Source organism: Opisthocomus hoazin, chromosome 3 (genome assembly GCF_030867145.1).
Source record: "Opisthocomus hoazin isolate bOpiHoa1 chromosome 3, bOpiHoa1.hap1, whole genome shotgun sequence".
NCBI classification, from domain to species: Eukaryota; Metazoa; Chordata; class Aves; order Opisthocomiformes; family Opisthocomidae; genus Opisthocomus; species Opisthocomus hoazin.
In genome coordinates, this window is record NC_134416.1 from 55,982,605 (window position 1) to 55,998,274 (window position 15,670).

Consider the following 15,670-nt stretch of genomic DNA (forward strand, 5'->3'; position numbering starts at 1 on the left):
TTATTGCTGAATATCACAAGGTGGGATATGACTTGCTAACAATACTTGTCCGTATTTTGTCTCAAGCATCAGTTAGCATTTAAACATCTCATTTCAAAGTATCCACAAGTTCATGCAGGTCAGATCCGAGACATATTTTGCATACATGGATTAACTGAAGAAAATTGTTAAGAGCACAAATCCCCAAAACATTAGCAAGCATAATGATGTACAAAATGCCACTGTTTGATTATCTCATTTGAGACTCTACTCATATGCCAGCCTGCATCTGGATTCCTGAATGTTTCTCGATTTCTATATCTCCAGAAGGTGTACAAAGAAGGCCATTATGTAATCCAGTGTTTTTTATAGCAAACTAAAACTTCACTGAAGAGATTAAACTTTGGAAGCTATTTTTAGCCAAATTAATTGTAACAATTTCACTAAGAACACAAGCTGCAGATGTCTCCTAAGGTAAAAAGCAAGACGATGGAAGAGCTAGTAAAACGAACGGCTACCACTGACAGAAAAATAGCAGATCCAGATGACATTAATTACGCAATTCTGCCCAACGCTCCCCCTAGTGGTTTTGCCCACAGCGAGGAGCACAAAGTCCCATACACGCAAAATCTTCCAGCCGAATGACAAAACGTCCTGTTAATAGGATTAAGTACCTTCTCATCGGATAAGTAGAACATGGCAAAATCCCCGACACTCCCAGCAATTAGATCAGAACACAGTCCGACCCCTTCCTGACGCGGGGAGCAATTTTGCAGAGGAGGTGTTTCGGTATTCATGGTAAATATGTTGGGGTTTTTTAATTTTATTTGGTAATGGGTTTGCGTTTTTTTGCAAAGTTAATTTTTCTTTCCTATGAATGTAAAGGTACAATATGCAAGTAACTATAGAAGTAAATCCAGGCTATAAATAAATCCAGGCTCTTAATTTACATCTGCACTTGCAGCTGACTACTGCACCTCCAGGAAAGCTATACCGGCTAACAAGAAGGCACTTAAGTACTGCATTCACATAATCAGATAAGAACTATAAAGCGTAGTTGCACGATTTCTGAAAAATAAACCTTTCTCCTCTAACTGCTCTTCAGAGGGAAATAAAGAAAATGGCATTTCTTTCCCTTCTTTTGTAGGAATTTCTTTCAATTGCTGATGTTTTTGTTTACAAAACTGCTCTAATTGCCAATTTCTTGGCACACATATTATTGCATCTGCTATATTAAGTATTATCCTGAAGGACAATGAAAGGAAATGTATATCTGGAGACAAGGAAGGGAAAAACATTCTAGAAATTTCCCTTTTTAAATTTGGTAACAAGTTTAGTGAGGATACATTTCTAATATGAATTAAGAACATAACGTGGGATTGGTAATTATTGTGTTTCACAAGGTAGAAAAGGGACAGACTGAGCTGCATAAGCTTTTGGGCTATTATCTATATATGTGTGTCCTGATTCTATTACACTACTGTGCAAACTCAGTGGAATTCATCTAGTTAGTCTGAATAGATTACAAACGAGGTCAAGCTTCTTATTCATATGTTTTCACTAACAGTAGAATTTAGGTGCATGTTATAGATCTCAGAAGCCCTAGTTAAAGTCAAAAGTAATGCGAACATGTATAACACTTAGTAAACCTCACATCTAGGAATTTCAGCATCATGAAGATGCTTACATTTAACTGCACTTACCTGCTTCTTTCACAGAAAAAACATGAAGTCCTCCTGGTTATTTATAATATATGTGCTATGGCTGAAAGGTCATCAGTGTGCACCAACAAGGCAGGAGGAAATGAATCTCCGGGAAAACCTGAAACGTATGTATGTTTTTCTTACCAGGGGTGTGCTGGAAGCCCCTGGGCCCAGGCCTTCAGTCTCCTGGTGTAATTTGACTTCTACACCCACTGGGGTCAAGAGGATCCGCTCTCATGTGTGGAGTTTAGAAACCATCATACAGCTGACTACATGCATCCACACGCACACAATGGGGAGATAACAACAACCAGGATGAGAAAGTAATGGGATTAACAGATAAGCACCCCTTTACAAAAAAGTATTTACAGCATTTTTATAGGTTATTTGGTCCCTCATAAATCATTAGAATATAAACTGAACCCGAAATTCAATTCAACAGATTTTGAATTATTTTGTTTGTTTAAATAATCTTGAAAATGTTTACTCTACAATCACATACTTCACTGGAAAGATGGTTATTTAAAAAAAAAGAAAAAAGAAATTACTTAGTTTAGAATAAAAGCAGCTATTCTGCACATAGTCACCTTTAAGCACGGCTTTCTTTTGTGGACAGGAATCCCAAGAGGATCAGCCACTAAATATTCCTTTGCTTCAATCTATGTTAATAATATTTCTGCAATAAATAAAAAGTTAGGGGAGGGGAACAAAGTTCTAAAGGAAAAAATGACTGACATGTACTTTTGGCAGTCTCAGGGTGATGTGTTCATTGTTTGTTTTGTATAGCTCCAGTGATATTGAGGATATTTCTGCAAAGGGAACAAGTACAGATAAACGACAGGCAATCACGCAGAGCTTCGAGGTGCAATGTGTGGGCCAACCCGGGCTTTCACCACTAAAACTCTATGATCATTACTTCACAGGAAGTCTAGAGATTGCATTCTTATGAAAGCAAGCTGAAGGCACCTGTAATTTACGTTTTCAAAATCTAAAGGGAAGCTGTCACAGGCTGCTTTCAGATAAAAGATAAATATATAGGTTATGGCATTAGAAAACTGATGAGTAATCGTTGGAGATATCCAAAACCCAGGATGAGGTTCTGAGCAACCTGCTCTGGTTGACCCTGCCTTGAGCAGGGGCGTCGGACTCAATACTGTCCAGAGCTGCCTTCCAACCTCAACTGTTCCGCAGTTCAGTGACCAGCAGTGGGACAAATGAGTATAAAGCTTGAGTTACACCCAGCCAATCACTGGGAAGGGCTCTGGGACAGATTCTTTTCTGACGGAAATTGCCTTGGTTCTGTGTTATTCAGCATTCTCTATCTCAAGATTTGGCTCTGCAACCGTAGGGAAACAGAGCTGTTTCATTCTCCTTCGTTGTCAGTGCATGACAATTTGTGATAGCGTCAAAAACTGATTAAGTCACTGTATAATTTGGCTTTTTTAGTATTATCTGAAGTTGGAGAGAAGTATGTAGATGAAGAGGTAAAGAAAGCTTTGATTGGCATTAAGCAGATGAAAATCATGATGGAAAGAAATGAAGACAAGCACGTAGATCTGATGAAAACCTTGAAGAAGAGCAGTGAAGAAAAACAGGTAACTGAAGTGCATCTGGGGTTTTTTGTTTGTGTTTCTGCTAAGTTGTGGCTATTTTTAATCAAAGATGAGGCAGGTTGTACGTGGCTTTATTCTGCCTCCTGGAATTAGTACAGCATGCCACTGTGCTTAGGCACACAAACAACCTGGAAGGGATCCCTTGGTGTCTCCCTTTTTCTGGGAAGAATGTAAACCACATCGTATGTACACTCTGAGCAGCATACATCTCTTTATGTGGTCAGAGGTTTGATAGGAAATTTGCTTCTGCCCCTTTCTCTCACTAGTGGAAAAGAACTCTTATGGCACCTCTGCAGGGGTTCTCACTGCCTGTCTCTTGGAAGCTGCGGCTGGGCCAAGAGACATCCTTTACTAGCCCATCAGGAACCCGGATGTTCACATTTCAGAAGAATTTAAAGTATTAATTTATATTTGCCAGTTTCTTAAGAAAGAGCTTGCCTGCTGGCAGAACCCTGGCAGACTGAGGCTTCTACCCTGAGGGAAGCTTTCAGACTGTGCTGGAATAAGGCACTGAACAAAAGCAGCACCTGCCTCACTGGTGCCTCTGGCAGATTGTGCCATTCTTTTGAAAGCTAGAGGTGAAGAGTTTCCATCTTTCCTTAGAAATACAGCTTTCTAACCAAGTGGCATGCTGTTATTTTTTGCCTGTGGCTGAATGTCTAAGCTATTTCTGAAATTAAACTGAAAGAGTGAGCACTAGGACAAAATACAGCTGAGTAACCACTAACTACCATGTTACTTCGCTCAGTCCATTCCAGCTGCAAGGTAAAACATGTTAACTGTCACAGCCTTCCTCGAGATTTGAGCTCTCTCACTTTATTCTGCAGCTGGGAGGTAACCATCAGCTGCCTAGGCATAGTCAAGCTTATGGCGACCACCATGTAGAAATGCAGAATTTCTGCAGTAAAAGGAGTCATTAAACGCTGTATGTGGACTCAAATATTAGAAAGAGAACCTGAGTTTTGTAACATCCAGAAGCCAGAGCTGCTGCAACAACGTGTTGAATAGAGTATTGCACTTACAGCTTATTTCCAGAAATCTCCTTCTTCACTGAATTCACACCAAGGCAACTGCAAACAACTGTATAAAGGTGTTTCATGCAGAAGGTCCAGCAGCTCTGCCCTGCACGTCTTTATATACCTCAGGCCACAAGATGTTGCCCAGCTTCCTTTTCAAACTTCAGACCTTCAGAAAACTGTCAAAGCCACTAATTATAATGTGCTCTAGAGAAAGTACAGGGGATCAGAGGAATTTCCAATGTCCTAGTGCAACGCCTAGGCTGAGCCACATGCTCAGATAATCCTGAGAAACAGAAATTACTGTATATTTAAAAAAATACAAAGATCATATGGAATGGTTTGGATTGGAAGGGACCTTAAAGATCATCTAGTTCCAACTCCCTGTCCATGGGCGAGGACACCTTCCACTAGACCAGGTTGTTCAAAGCCCCATCCAGCCTGGCCTTGAATACTTAGAGGGCTGGGGCAGCCACAGCTTCTCTGGGCAACCTGTGCCAGTGCCTCATCACCTTCATAGGAAAGAATTTCTTCCTTATAGCTAATCTAAATCTACCCTCTTTCACTTTAAAGCCATTACCCCTTGTCCTATTGCTACATGCCCTTGTAGTCCCTAACTATTGCTTTTGGTGAACCTAAAAGAAAATTCCCTCTTGGCCTTATATCTGGTAGTTAGTTTAAACTATTTGTATTAACAAGCCAAAAAGTACCTGATGAATAGCTTTCTAACATCTTTAGGAACACCAGTGCACTTCCATTATCTACGCTGTTGTTAGTTCTGACTGGATGATTTCATTTACACAGAACTTACATCCACAGTGGGAGTTCATAAAACACTGTATAAATGTATTACAAAGGCCAGAAAACAATTAAACATAGACTACGAATACCATGGTTACCATCTCCACCAGGCACATTCTGACAAAAGTTTTCTTTTCCCTATTGAAATACTGCCAGAAAGGAATAAGACTGACCCATTACAAGGTTTCTGTCATACTTAGGAACAACCTGGAACATTGTTTGGAAACCTAAACTATTAAAATGTCTTTTACTGGCAGAAAGATATTAACGATGTGCAATCTACTTCAACAGCAAAGAGTCTTCTGTCTTTTCATTGCCAAGTCTATTCTAAAACGCTTCTGAACTGCTCAACTTTGTGCTCTACCTGATGACGAATGAAATAAACAAAGCAGCTTTGTAAAATGCATCTTGTTTCCCTTCAGTATGGAAGAAGTGCCTCACACTTCCACAACAGCAGGAAGAAACCCCCTCACTACGATCTGTTGATTACTATAATCCCCAAACAGAGGAAATGCTATACTTCTACATATTTCTGTATTAGAGCAAGAATTTATGCACAGCAAGGGCCTAGCCTCATGAAATATCACTCCCTTAAAGAACAGAGCAAAGCAACAGAAAAGGACTGTTTGTGGAGCAGATGAATACTACAAATACGATAGGTAGGAAAAAACATACAAGTTGAGCACATGACCTTGTGAGACGTTGAATGCTTCTTGCCCAGGACGACATTGTTTTTTTCATAATCTCAAAGATCCAGGTAGACTCTAGAGATCCATTTGGTTTTGAAGGATGTGTCCTCTGAGAGAATGACATCAAAGCAACACTATACAGAAAAGTTTTTCAATTTTCAGTTCCCTCCATATGTGACTGCAGTTGAGAAGACAACACACCCTAACGGTAGGGATTAGCAAAAATAGGAACAGTAAGTTGCTAAAATGAGTGATCAACACTGGGATAAGTATTTAGACTATTAATCTGAAAATTGCCCTCAACAGAATCTTTTTTCTTACTTAGCAAGCCTTGCGACTCATGGACGAAGTAAAGGAAAGATTAGAAGAAGAAGAAAGACAATGTCAAGTATCCTTGAAAAATTTGTGGGATGAATGTGAATCTTGTTTAGAAAGTACCTGCATGAGATATTATACAACTTGCAAACATGGTTTGTCAACATTTAGAAGAAAGGTAGGAAGAAATTTTGTATCTGGGAAATACTATTGAATTCACCTAGCTGTTTAGAGAGAGCACATCTTATTTTCTCAATGACCAGATCTGCCAGTTGTATCAGGTTACTAACATTCATTTGATTTGGAGGGTCTGGAAATGGGAAGTTATATGGCAGAGATTACATGCAATTATATTCATTGAACACTGAGCCAAAATGAGTTGGGTTGCACCCTGGCATGACTCCACGGATGCTGATTATTCCCCTAACTCCAACAGAGTCACTCCAGATCTACAGTGTTGTCTCTCACAGTAGGACTTGCATTAAGATGCTCAAAAACTGTTTGTGAATAATACCCCATAGATTCCTTACGGTCCATCTGAAAATCAGCAGAGTTAAAAGTGTAGCCATAGTTAGCAAAGTTCCATGGGAAAAAAAATCACCTACCTATACCACATCATTCTTTCCTAAATTAATTTTATTTAAAATCTACTCTTTAAGTAACAAAATAGCTGTAAAATGCTTAACTGTTTTTTAGTAAAGGAAACTGTCAGCAAAGGAGATTCCCATAGTTCTACCAGAAAGAAAATATGCTTTCATGGCTGGCACATTATTATTACAAGATTTAACAAAATTTTAATCTCATTTTTTATTTGGGCATATGCTTTAAGTGCAGCTTAGCAACCGAAATTGCACAATTACCGCTACTGAAATTTTAGCCAGATTACCTAGCTTTCACATCCCCAGGCACTGAAAAATGCAATAACTTAAAAATTAAACATGCTGTGTTTCAGAAGTGACAAGCTTTAGAATAAAGGTATATAACATTTGTGCATATTCTTATTCAGGTAAAAATGTCAAAGATATTAAATATAAGAGTACTGGTGATACTTTTGACTTTTTAGATACCTCTCAAGGATATCTCAAATGTATCTCTTGGACTTTCAGGAGTCTGCGGATGTCAGGCAGAAATTCACAGAATCACAGAATCACAGAATCACAGAATGGTAGGGGTTGGAAGGGACCTCTGTGGGTCATCTAGTCCAACCCCCCCGCCGAAGCAGGGTCACCTACAGCAGGCTGCACAGGACCTTGTCCAGGCGGGTCTTGAATATCTCCAGAGAAGGAGACTCCACAACCTCCCTGGGCAGCCTGTTCCAGTGCTCCGTCACCCTCAGAGAGAAGAAGTTCCTCCTCATGTTCAGACGGAACTTCCTGTGCCTCAGTTTGTGCCCATTACCCCTTGTCCTGTCACTGGGCACCACTGAAAAGAGCTTGGCCCCATCCTCCTGACACCCACCCTTCAGATATTTGTAGGCATTTATAAGGTCCCCTCGCAGCCTTCTCTTCTTCAGGCTGAACAAGCCCAGTTCCCTCAACCTCTCCTCGTAGTGGAGATGCTCCAGTCCCCTCACCATCCTTGTAGCCCTCCGCTGGACTCTCTCCAGTAGCTCTTCATCCTTCTTGAACTGGGGAGCCCAGAACTGGACACAGTACTCCAGATGAGGCCTCACCAGGGCAGTGTAGAGGGGAAGGAGAGTTTATCACAGTAAAAGTTATATGCTGCCCTGTAACCGCCTTTGACCCTCTTGGTAACTTCCTCAGTGAGCTATATGGTTCATTTGAAGCATTCAAAGTGAGAAATGTATTGTGACCTACATCGTCTCAAAAAAAGGGGACAGGCAATAGCTGTGGCTGATGACACAGAGGCAGCAGGGGCAATACTGGCTTAGGCTGCTCCTGCAGTGCCATTTCTCAACTCACCTTCCCTCTGAGCTGCACCAGCGGTCAGATCAAGCAGCTGACCTGATTTAAAAACAAAAAGCATAAGTGTATGTGTAGGTGCATGTGTATGTATACGTATATGTATATGGACATCTGTATGTTTGGCAGGGTGCTCCTTAACCCTGACCAGTTTTCTGATGCCATGAAGCGTGGCTCCACAGAACACTGCATTTGCTCAGGAGAAGGCAGTGCGTTAAGCACAGAGCAGGGAAACAGTGGCCGAGACCCAGGGAGTGGTAACTCTGTAAAGCAGAGTCCACACTTGGTCTCTTCCATCATCAGACGATGGACTTGGAGCCACAGTTTCATTGATTTTAACGGGTTTCAGTTTGCATAAGAACATGAGGACTTGGCTATTGGTGAGAGAGGGTAGGGTGGTTATGGATCACAGCAAGAACAACTGCCTTCTGTTCCCTACACTGCGCGTAAGTACAACAGAAATGTTTCCAAGACGAAGTCCGAATTGTACGTTGGAAGAAACCCAAACGCTGATACTGACTTTGAGCCTCCACAGATTAAAGGCAAACTGGCAACCCTCTTACTCCAGATTTGGAGCTAATGATTTGGACTGGATGTACTTTCACTCTTAAATTACTTTGGAGAATATGCTGTGATTGCTGTTATTAAGAGGGCATTGTTTCTATGGATATTTGAAAGAGAAAAATTAGAGCTACTTCCCTGAGAGATGAAAAACTCGCAACTTGTCAGGCAGCTGATCTATCTCCTTCTCACACACAGGTCGAAGATTTTTTGAGGAAAATACCTCCACTCATTTTTACTTTTCATGAGGATCAAGGAAAAGACATCCAGTTTAATGAAAAGCCTGAGAAAGAGGATACCCAGCTAGCAAAAATGGAAGACTTGTTTAGCAAACTATTATCAGACATGGGCTCAATATTTGACAGAAGTTTCATTTTTTTCAAGCAGATGCAAAAAGAATTTGACCAGTCTTTTCAGATGTATTTCATGTCTGATCTGAACTTGAATGAGTTCCCCAGTATGCCAGCTCTACCTGAGGACACCACCAGAAATGACGGCTCACAGAAAGGCTGGGGTATACCTGGCTTCTTACAGACAGTTTTTGATTTCAGTAAGACGGTGTTTGAAGGTGTCAGTGAGGTGATTACCGAAGTATTTGACGAATACAGAGATAATAGAAGAGATGTGCCAGAACAAACCAAAGGCAAGTGTTAGAAAATGAAAATTAACTGCACTGGCAATGACATCGAACCCCTCAGGACTGCTAAACTCTGGTTGAATTTGCGGTATGTTAGTGTGAGATGCGGTATTAAAACTCTGGAGGCTTTCTTGGTTAAACAGGCATGGGTCAAGGATAACTTTATCAGTGAAATTAAAATGTACAAATCACCTGGAAATCTCAGAGGAATGCTGCAGGGAGACACAGGGGTTCTACACAGCCTGATTTTCACAGCATTTGCAGGAGTTCCTCAGGACTCTTGAATTCATGACAAGATGCATGTCTTCGTAAGGCTGGCTGACAGGCCCGATCTCAGCATTTGTCAGGATATGATTTGTATTATAACATACTGACATGTCACCAGTTCTAAAAAAATAGAGTGATTCTGTGAGATGTCAAGGCATACCGCTGCCCTTGCCAAATGACATTAAGCTCACAGACAGCTGCAAGCCCTGTTCTATGCCACTGCAGCAGTGCAGCGTGCTAATTGAACACAAACCAGCCATCAGGTTTTCCAGTGACCAGAAATATTCTGGGCATAATGTTGGTTTCAGGTGGTAACTCTCAATGGAGGAAAAAACCTATGGTTAACTTTTAGAATACAAATAAACATTATCCTCCATGTCTTACTAGTGCAAATAGAAAAACCGGCATCATTCAAATGCATGCTAGTGCCTGTCGGTAAGGAGATCACAGTCAGCACATGCCACATCTCTGAGTAGCAGGTGACGTAACCATTATATGGTCGTCAGGAAATACGAAGTTAGGTGATTCTTCAACAGTGTTTTTTAATTATTCCTGCATCATGACCCATGTTACCTCAGAAAAAAAGCTATGGTACTGTGCTCACATCTAGCTGTACATGATTACGAAACACCTTGACTTCTCAGGGTAAAAAAAACTTCTCAGAACTTGCATGCTGTCATAATAATGCATAATAATATTAGCAATTGTTTGGCTGTTAGTGGGGAATGCACCACTATGCCTTTATAAGGGAATATACTATAGTGGAATGAATTTCTTGAAAGAAAACATTATTTCTGTCTTCTCCTGACTTCTACTTGTTCATGTTTTATTACTTTTTTTTTGGGGGGGAGGGGTTATAGCAGATATTTGAGATTAAGGGAAAGAAATTATATTCTAGCACACAGAGTAGGTAACAAATGTATATTCATCAAGACCCTCAGCTTAATGGAAGTCTAAAAATACTGTGACTTCATTGTAGATCCTGACAGAAGTGGCATGTTCTCAAAAATTGTGTCAGGGCGCCGCAGGCCGCTGTGCAGGGAGCTTCGGGAGAACTCCTCTGGATGCCTGCAGTATCATGAGAGATGCCAGCAATGTCAAGACAATCTTTTGCATGGTAAATAGCTATTTTCCGATTTATTTCTGTAATGCGTTGATCATTGCTTGGTAGATTCTGAGGCTGTCATTTTCTACCGTGTTGTTTCAATAGTTTTGGGCTTTAACATTCGGTCACTGAGTTTTTACTATAGCTATTCCTCATCCCAGATGATTTCAATCACCTTTCCCCACTGTCTCCACCGAGTGTCAGTATAACTCAGTTGCTAACATACCGCTGGAGGCCTAAAGAGAAGTTCTACACTCCATAGCGAAATACCTACATATTTTGTTGGTTGCCATCCAACAGAGAAGCAAGAGCAGCAGTAATTGGTCCTGCCTGGGTGCAGAAGTGCTGAGCAGAAAGTGAGGAGCAGGTCAGACTCCTGACACTCGCCTCTCCTGCAGACAACCAGATGTAAGGTCAGGTAGCATTCAGCTCCTCACACGGAAAGCAAGCGCTGCAGAGCCTGCAATTCTTTGTTGAACCATATCAGCAAACAGGGCTGACATGAAGGACAAAAAGAGGACTGTTTGTCAGTACATGAGGAGACGGCAAAGCTCTGATATGCACACTCCACGGGCAGCGGGAATAAATTCAGACTCCATCACCTAGAACTGCTCTCAGGACTCCTGCTGCAGTGTAACACATCTGTGTTTCCAGAATTATTTAGGTCTCAAGAGCCACAGAATATACTTAAACCCAAATGTCTTTAGAATATCTCCAGTGTGGTAAATATTAATGATCCAATGACACATTTTTGAAAGATTTGAAAAGAATATCGGACCACTTCCATCTCACTAAAAATAGCTTATAGTCTACAACCGTGTATTACAGATACTAGTTTGTATCTGTGGTTACTGTACTATCAGCCTAAAGGTGTCCCTTGACAGTTTTATTTGACAGAGAAGAAATTGAATTTGTCCATGGTAATTTTTGTACAGGAATAATTTAATGTCCTTGTTTAAAGTCCATATTTTAGTAAAGAAAAAACCCCTCAATCTTCAGTTCCGAATTCATGGCAGATGATACTAGTCACATGTAGTGTCTAGCTATTGTTAGATAAATATTAGGCCTTAACACAACAGGAACACTAACATACATTACGGGCTTTCTTGCAATAACCTATATACTTGGGATGGAATGACAAAGGAATACAAGCAATTAAAACAAAGGATAGCGTATAAGGAAATTATGAAGCTGCTGTGTGGAAAATATACAAGTTCTTATTTAGCATAATAGAAAATCTATTGCCGTGAAATATGATATAAATCTTAAAGTACTTGGTAAGTCATTGTAATACAGCAAATGGGGTAATTAATCCGTTTAATCATTATGAGCCTAAACTAAATCTATCAAAGTATCAAGAACTACTCTTTTTTTTTTAGCATTATTTAAACACCAACCCAAAACATCATTCCCCTTGTGAGATTTTTTTACAGTTTTCCATACTTCACACAGAAAAGATAAGGTACAAGATGTACTACTTTCCTACAACCTTCACGCTGGCTGTCCCTTCTAACAGATTGCCCAAACGTTCCCGAACTGCACATCAAGTTTGATGAAGCCTTTAAGCTGGTTAATCTCTCGGGGGAGCAGTATGAGCAGATTCTGCAGGTGGTTCAGCGTCATACAGAAGACACTTCCTACTTGTTGAACAAAATGAAAGAAAGATTTGGGTGGGTGTCTGAGTTATCCAACGCGACCATTGGACCAGAAAACATTTTCAATATAGTTAAGGTAAGGGTTATCTTCTGAAGAGAACTATTGCACAGCGCTGTCTTTGACCTATGCTTTGCTCATACTTACGCTCTTGGTGATTGTGGATGTTTGTAAACGTGTAATGTTTGGTTTTCACAACACAAAGTTCCTGATCATCTTGAATTTATATATGCTTGATAATCCCTCGATGGGCCGAAACTCCAGAGATTAAAAACTATGTTCTTCTAAATCCTTTTCGTCAGATGGATGGCTGATAGGCTAACCTGAATCACCGTCTGATAGGAGTAAATTGACACTGGCAGCTTTGGCTGGCCTCAGATTACCTTCCCAGATAAATTTGACTGTACCAGTCAGTAACACATCCTCACTGGATGACTGAATATCTAGTAATACGTCTACGTCTCTACCTGTGTATCCCAAAGCTCAAAGGTGGCAAATGTTGTGCAGGTTATTGCAGTGGAAGCTGCATATCTTTAATAGCATCTGCCAATATTCCCAGAAGGATGTCATGATTAACTGTATCTCACACAAAAGAATATATTCAAGTTGTGTGTATCTCACACACAAGAATAAATTCAATCCATTTTCCTGGTCCAGGGACAAATCCTATTCTCCCTTCCAACTCAGAAATCCAATGTACTACTATTACTACAAAACTTTATCTGAAATGATTGATCAGTCCACCAAAAAGCACAAAATCAGGAACAAGGGGACAGCCAATATTTAAGCACATTTTCCCAACCAAGTCTGAGACACTCTAGAAAAATAAAACTACAGAATTAAGTCTGGTTTAGAAAAACACATAGGAATTAATAACTTCAGTCACACAACCTTTGTCTTGAAATTAGTGGGACGCCTCACACACAGGTTTTCATTAGGAGATCAGAAGCTCTTTATACATGTAGTTCATGGTATAAATATTAACATGCAGTTCTTTAATATGGTCTTGCAGTGCCATGTCAGCTCTTCCCACTGCCTACAATAAGCTTTGGCACAAATTCAGACACCCACTGTCTTTTCAGAAGAAAGTAATTTAAAGAAGGTAGACAAGTTTAAAATACTCTTCTATTTAATTCTCTCTTATTAAAGACAGTAGGCACAGTTGGGACAAACAACACTGAAAGTATGCAGTAGTCTGTAGTGTCTAAAGTACTGATTTGCTCTCTTCTAGGTGGTACCTGGGGATGCCTCCAGTAAAAATGAAACCATGGTAGACGTGAATATTCTGACTTCACCTACTTTCACCATTAAAGTTCCTCCCAGCTTAGACCCAAAGAGTGCTGAATTCATCGAATACATAGCTGGGAAAGCACTGCAACTATATAAGCAGAATTTTTAAGTGGTAAGTTCATTCTTTCTCCTTTCGTAGAGAATGCAATTCTTTATAGGAGGTGTTTACATCGCAATAAACTTTAATTGGAACAGGATTCAGTCATGGTATATTTCAGACTGTCTCCTCAGAAAGGACACACTGATTGAGAGACAAACACAAGCATTATGGAAAACAAAAACAAATGCTTAATGTTCTAGCCTCCAAAACACAGACATGATGATATTAAAAGACTTGACTTCTTTTAACTGTGAAACCCTCAATCTTTAAGCAATATCTGGGATGAGGTAATGTGATGATGAATGTTCCTTCAGAAAAGAATTGCCTCCCAACCACAGTGTAGAGCCTTGGCATCAGAAACCATGTCTTTGTGCTCATTAATCATGAATGAACTGGAATTACCACTACTCATTATGGTTTTTGTTTTAGGTGGTGTTTAAGAGGATGCTCCTTGTTATTTTTTACGAGAAAGGAGTGCAAAGTTAGAATCAGCACCAGGAGTTGAAAGAGCTGTCTTGCCATAACATTATCCCATTAGCAGTGCTCTGCTCAGATGAAGCGTTAACAGAGTCTGCAGTTTGACTCGTAGGAACGTGCACAAAAAGATTCTTCTTACGGACTTGTAACCATTCTTGCAGAAAGGGCTCACAGGGGCCTCTCTCCATGCTTAAGAGAGTTCCAGACAGGAAGAGAAGAACCAGGAAGAGAGGCAGGGAAAAACAATGCTTCGTACTCTGCAATCCCATGGGGAATCTCCAGGAAAGACGGGGTGGGTTCAGGCGGCATCACGCTGCTGTGGGACTGGCCAGCCACCCACGGAAAGCCCGGGGGCTCCGGGACGCACAGGTCCAGTGGCCCCCGACTCTTACAGCTGGCTCTACTAGGGGTCAGAGCCGCAAAAGGCGCGAGACCTACATGCAAATCATTGCAGCATCCCTTTGATCTTCAGAGGAGGTACTAGATTTAGGCGTGGTTCCTCTTTAGGTCATGGGTGCCCGACATCCTCACCTCTGCAAATAAAGTGGAGAAACACAACCTGAATACACAGCGAAGTCTCAGGAGGCACACAAAAGAGATTCAACGTTAACAAAGTAGCTGAAGAAAAGAAAATTTCATTATTTTTTACAGACTCTGGTTATTCTTTTGAGGTCAGACTCAAAATTTTTTAGCAGATGAACACTTATTTTTCTAACATCTTTTTCTCAGTCTAAAACCAAAATGTTTAATAATTTTTTTTCTCCTAGGAAAGAAGAAGGGTGAAATCTTTCTTCCTGAAATCCAGTATACACTCCTTAGATGAAATACCCCTAAGCTCAATGTACAGCTAATTGTTAAATGACTGTGGTTAAAACAGATGCATATAAATAAAATTTCGCTTAGTAAATATTGTGACATACGAGCTAGCAAATGAAAACTGCAGAAAACTTTTAATTAAAAACCAAATTCAAATCCATTTTAATGTTAATTTATTTAAATAAAATATTATTTATGTTGTAAATTAGGTAATCTTGCTAACCAGGTTATGCAAAGATTTAAGGAAATAGTCAGCTGTAAGCATACAAAGAATTCCTATCTGCCCACTTAAATTGAAGCACATTCTTAAGCCTTTTCAAGCTTGGTCCCTACAGATGTTGAACATTCAGCTAAATCTGAATCAACCAGATTTCCATATGCATGTAGCATATTATTTTCCAATGAAAATGTTCCATTTCTTCTTCCAGTTGCTTTTGATGTTTATTATGTACATTAAATGACTTTTCTGAATATGCACTAATGAGTAAATCTTCTGCCTTTGGCATTTCTTACTTGTAGTTCGCCTCTGGAGTCATAATTAGCAGGGAATCCTTTATCAGAAAAGATGTTTGTTTTTTCCTAGATTATACACATTAGCTTGCAATGGTATTTGCAAATTATAGTAAAGGTTAAGAACTGATATATATCTCAGTTAGAAGCAGAGCTCTAGGTGATTTGGTTTCATTTGCTGTTCTGGCATTTCCATGCATTTCTTGCACACAGTCA

General features: G+C 40.1%; 1 protein-coding gene across 1 annotated transcript; it reads left to right on the forward strand.

Annotated features, from left to right (window-relative positions):
- Window positions 1-632: 632 nt before the first annotated feature.
- On the forward strand, window positions 633-14,979 carry CLUL1 (clusterin like 1). The gene is made up of 9 exons (XM_009931418.2): window positions 633-777; window positions 1,698-1,807; window positions 3,129-3,277; window positions 6,127-6,294; window positions 8,798-9,242; window positions 10,483-10,620; window positions 12,125-12,339; window positions 13,493-13,663; window positions 14,896-14,979. Exons 2-8 carry the CDS (start codon window positions 1,705-1,707, stop codon window positions 13,658-13,660), a joined length of 1,386 nt encoding a protein of 461 aa, XP_009929720.1. The 5' UTR covers window positions 633-777; window positions 1,698-1,704; the 3' UTR covers window positions 13,661-13,663; window positions 14,896-14,979.
- The last annotated feature ends 691 nt before the right edge of the window (window positions 14,980-15,670 follow it).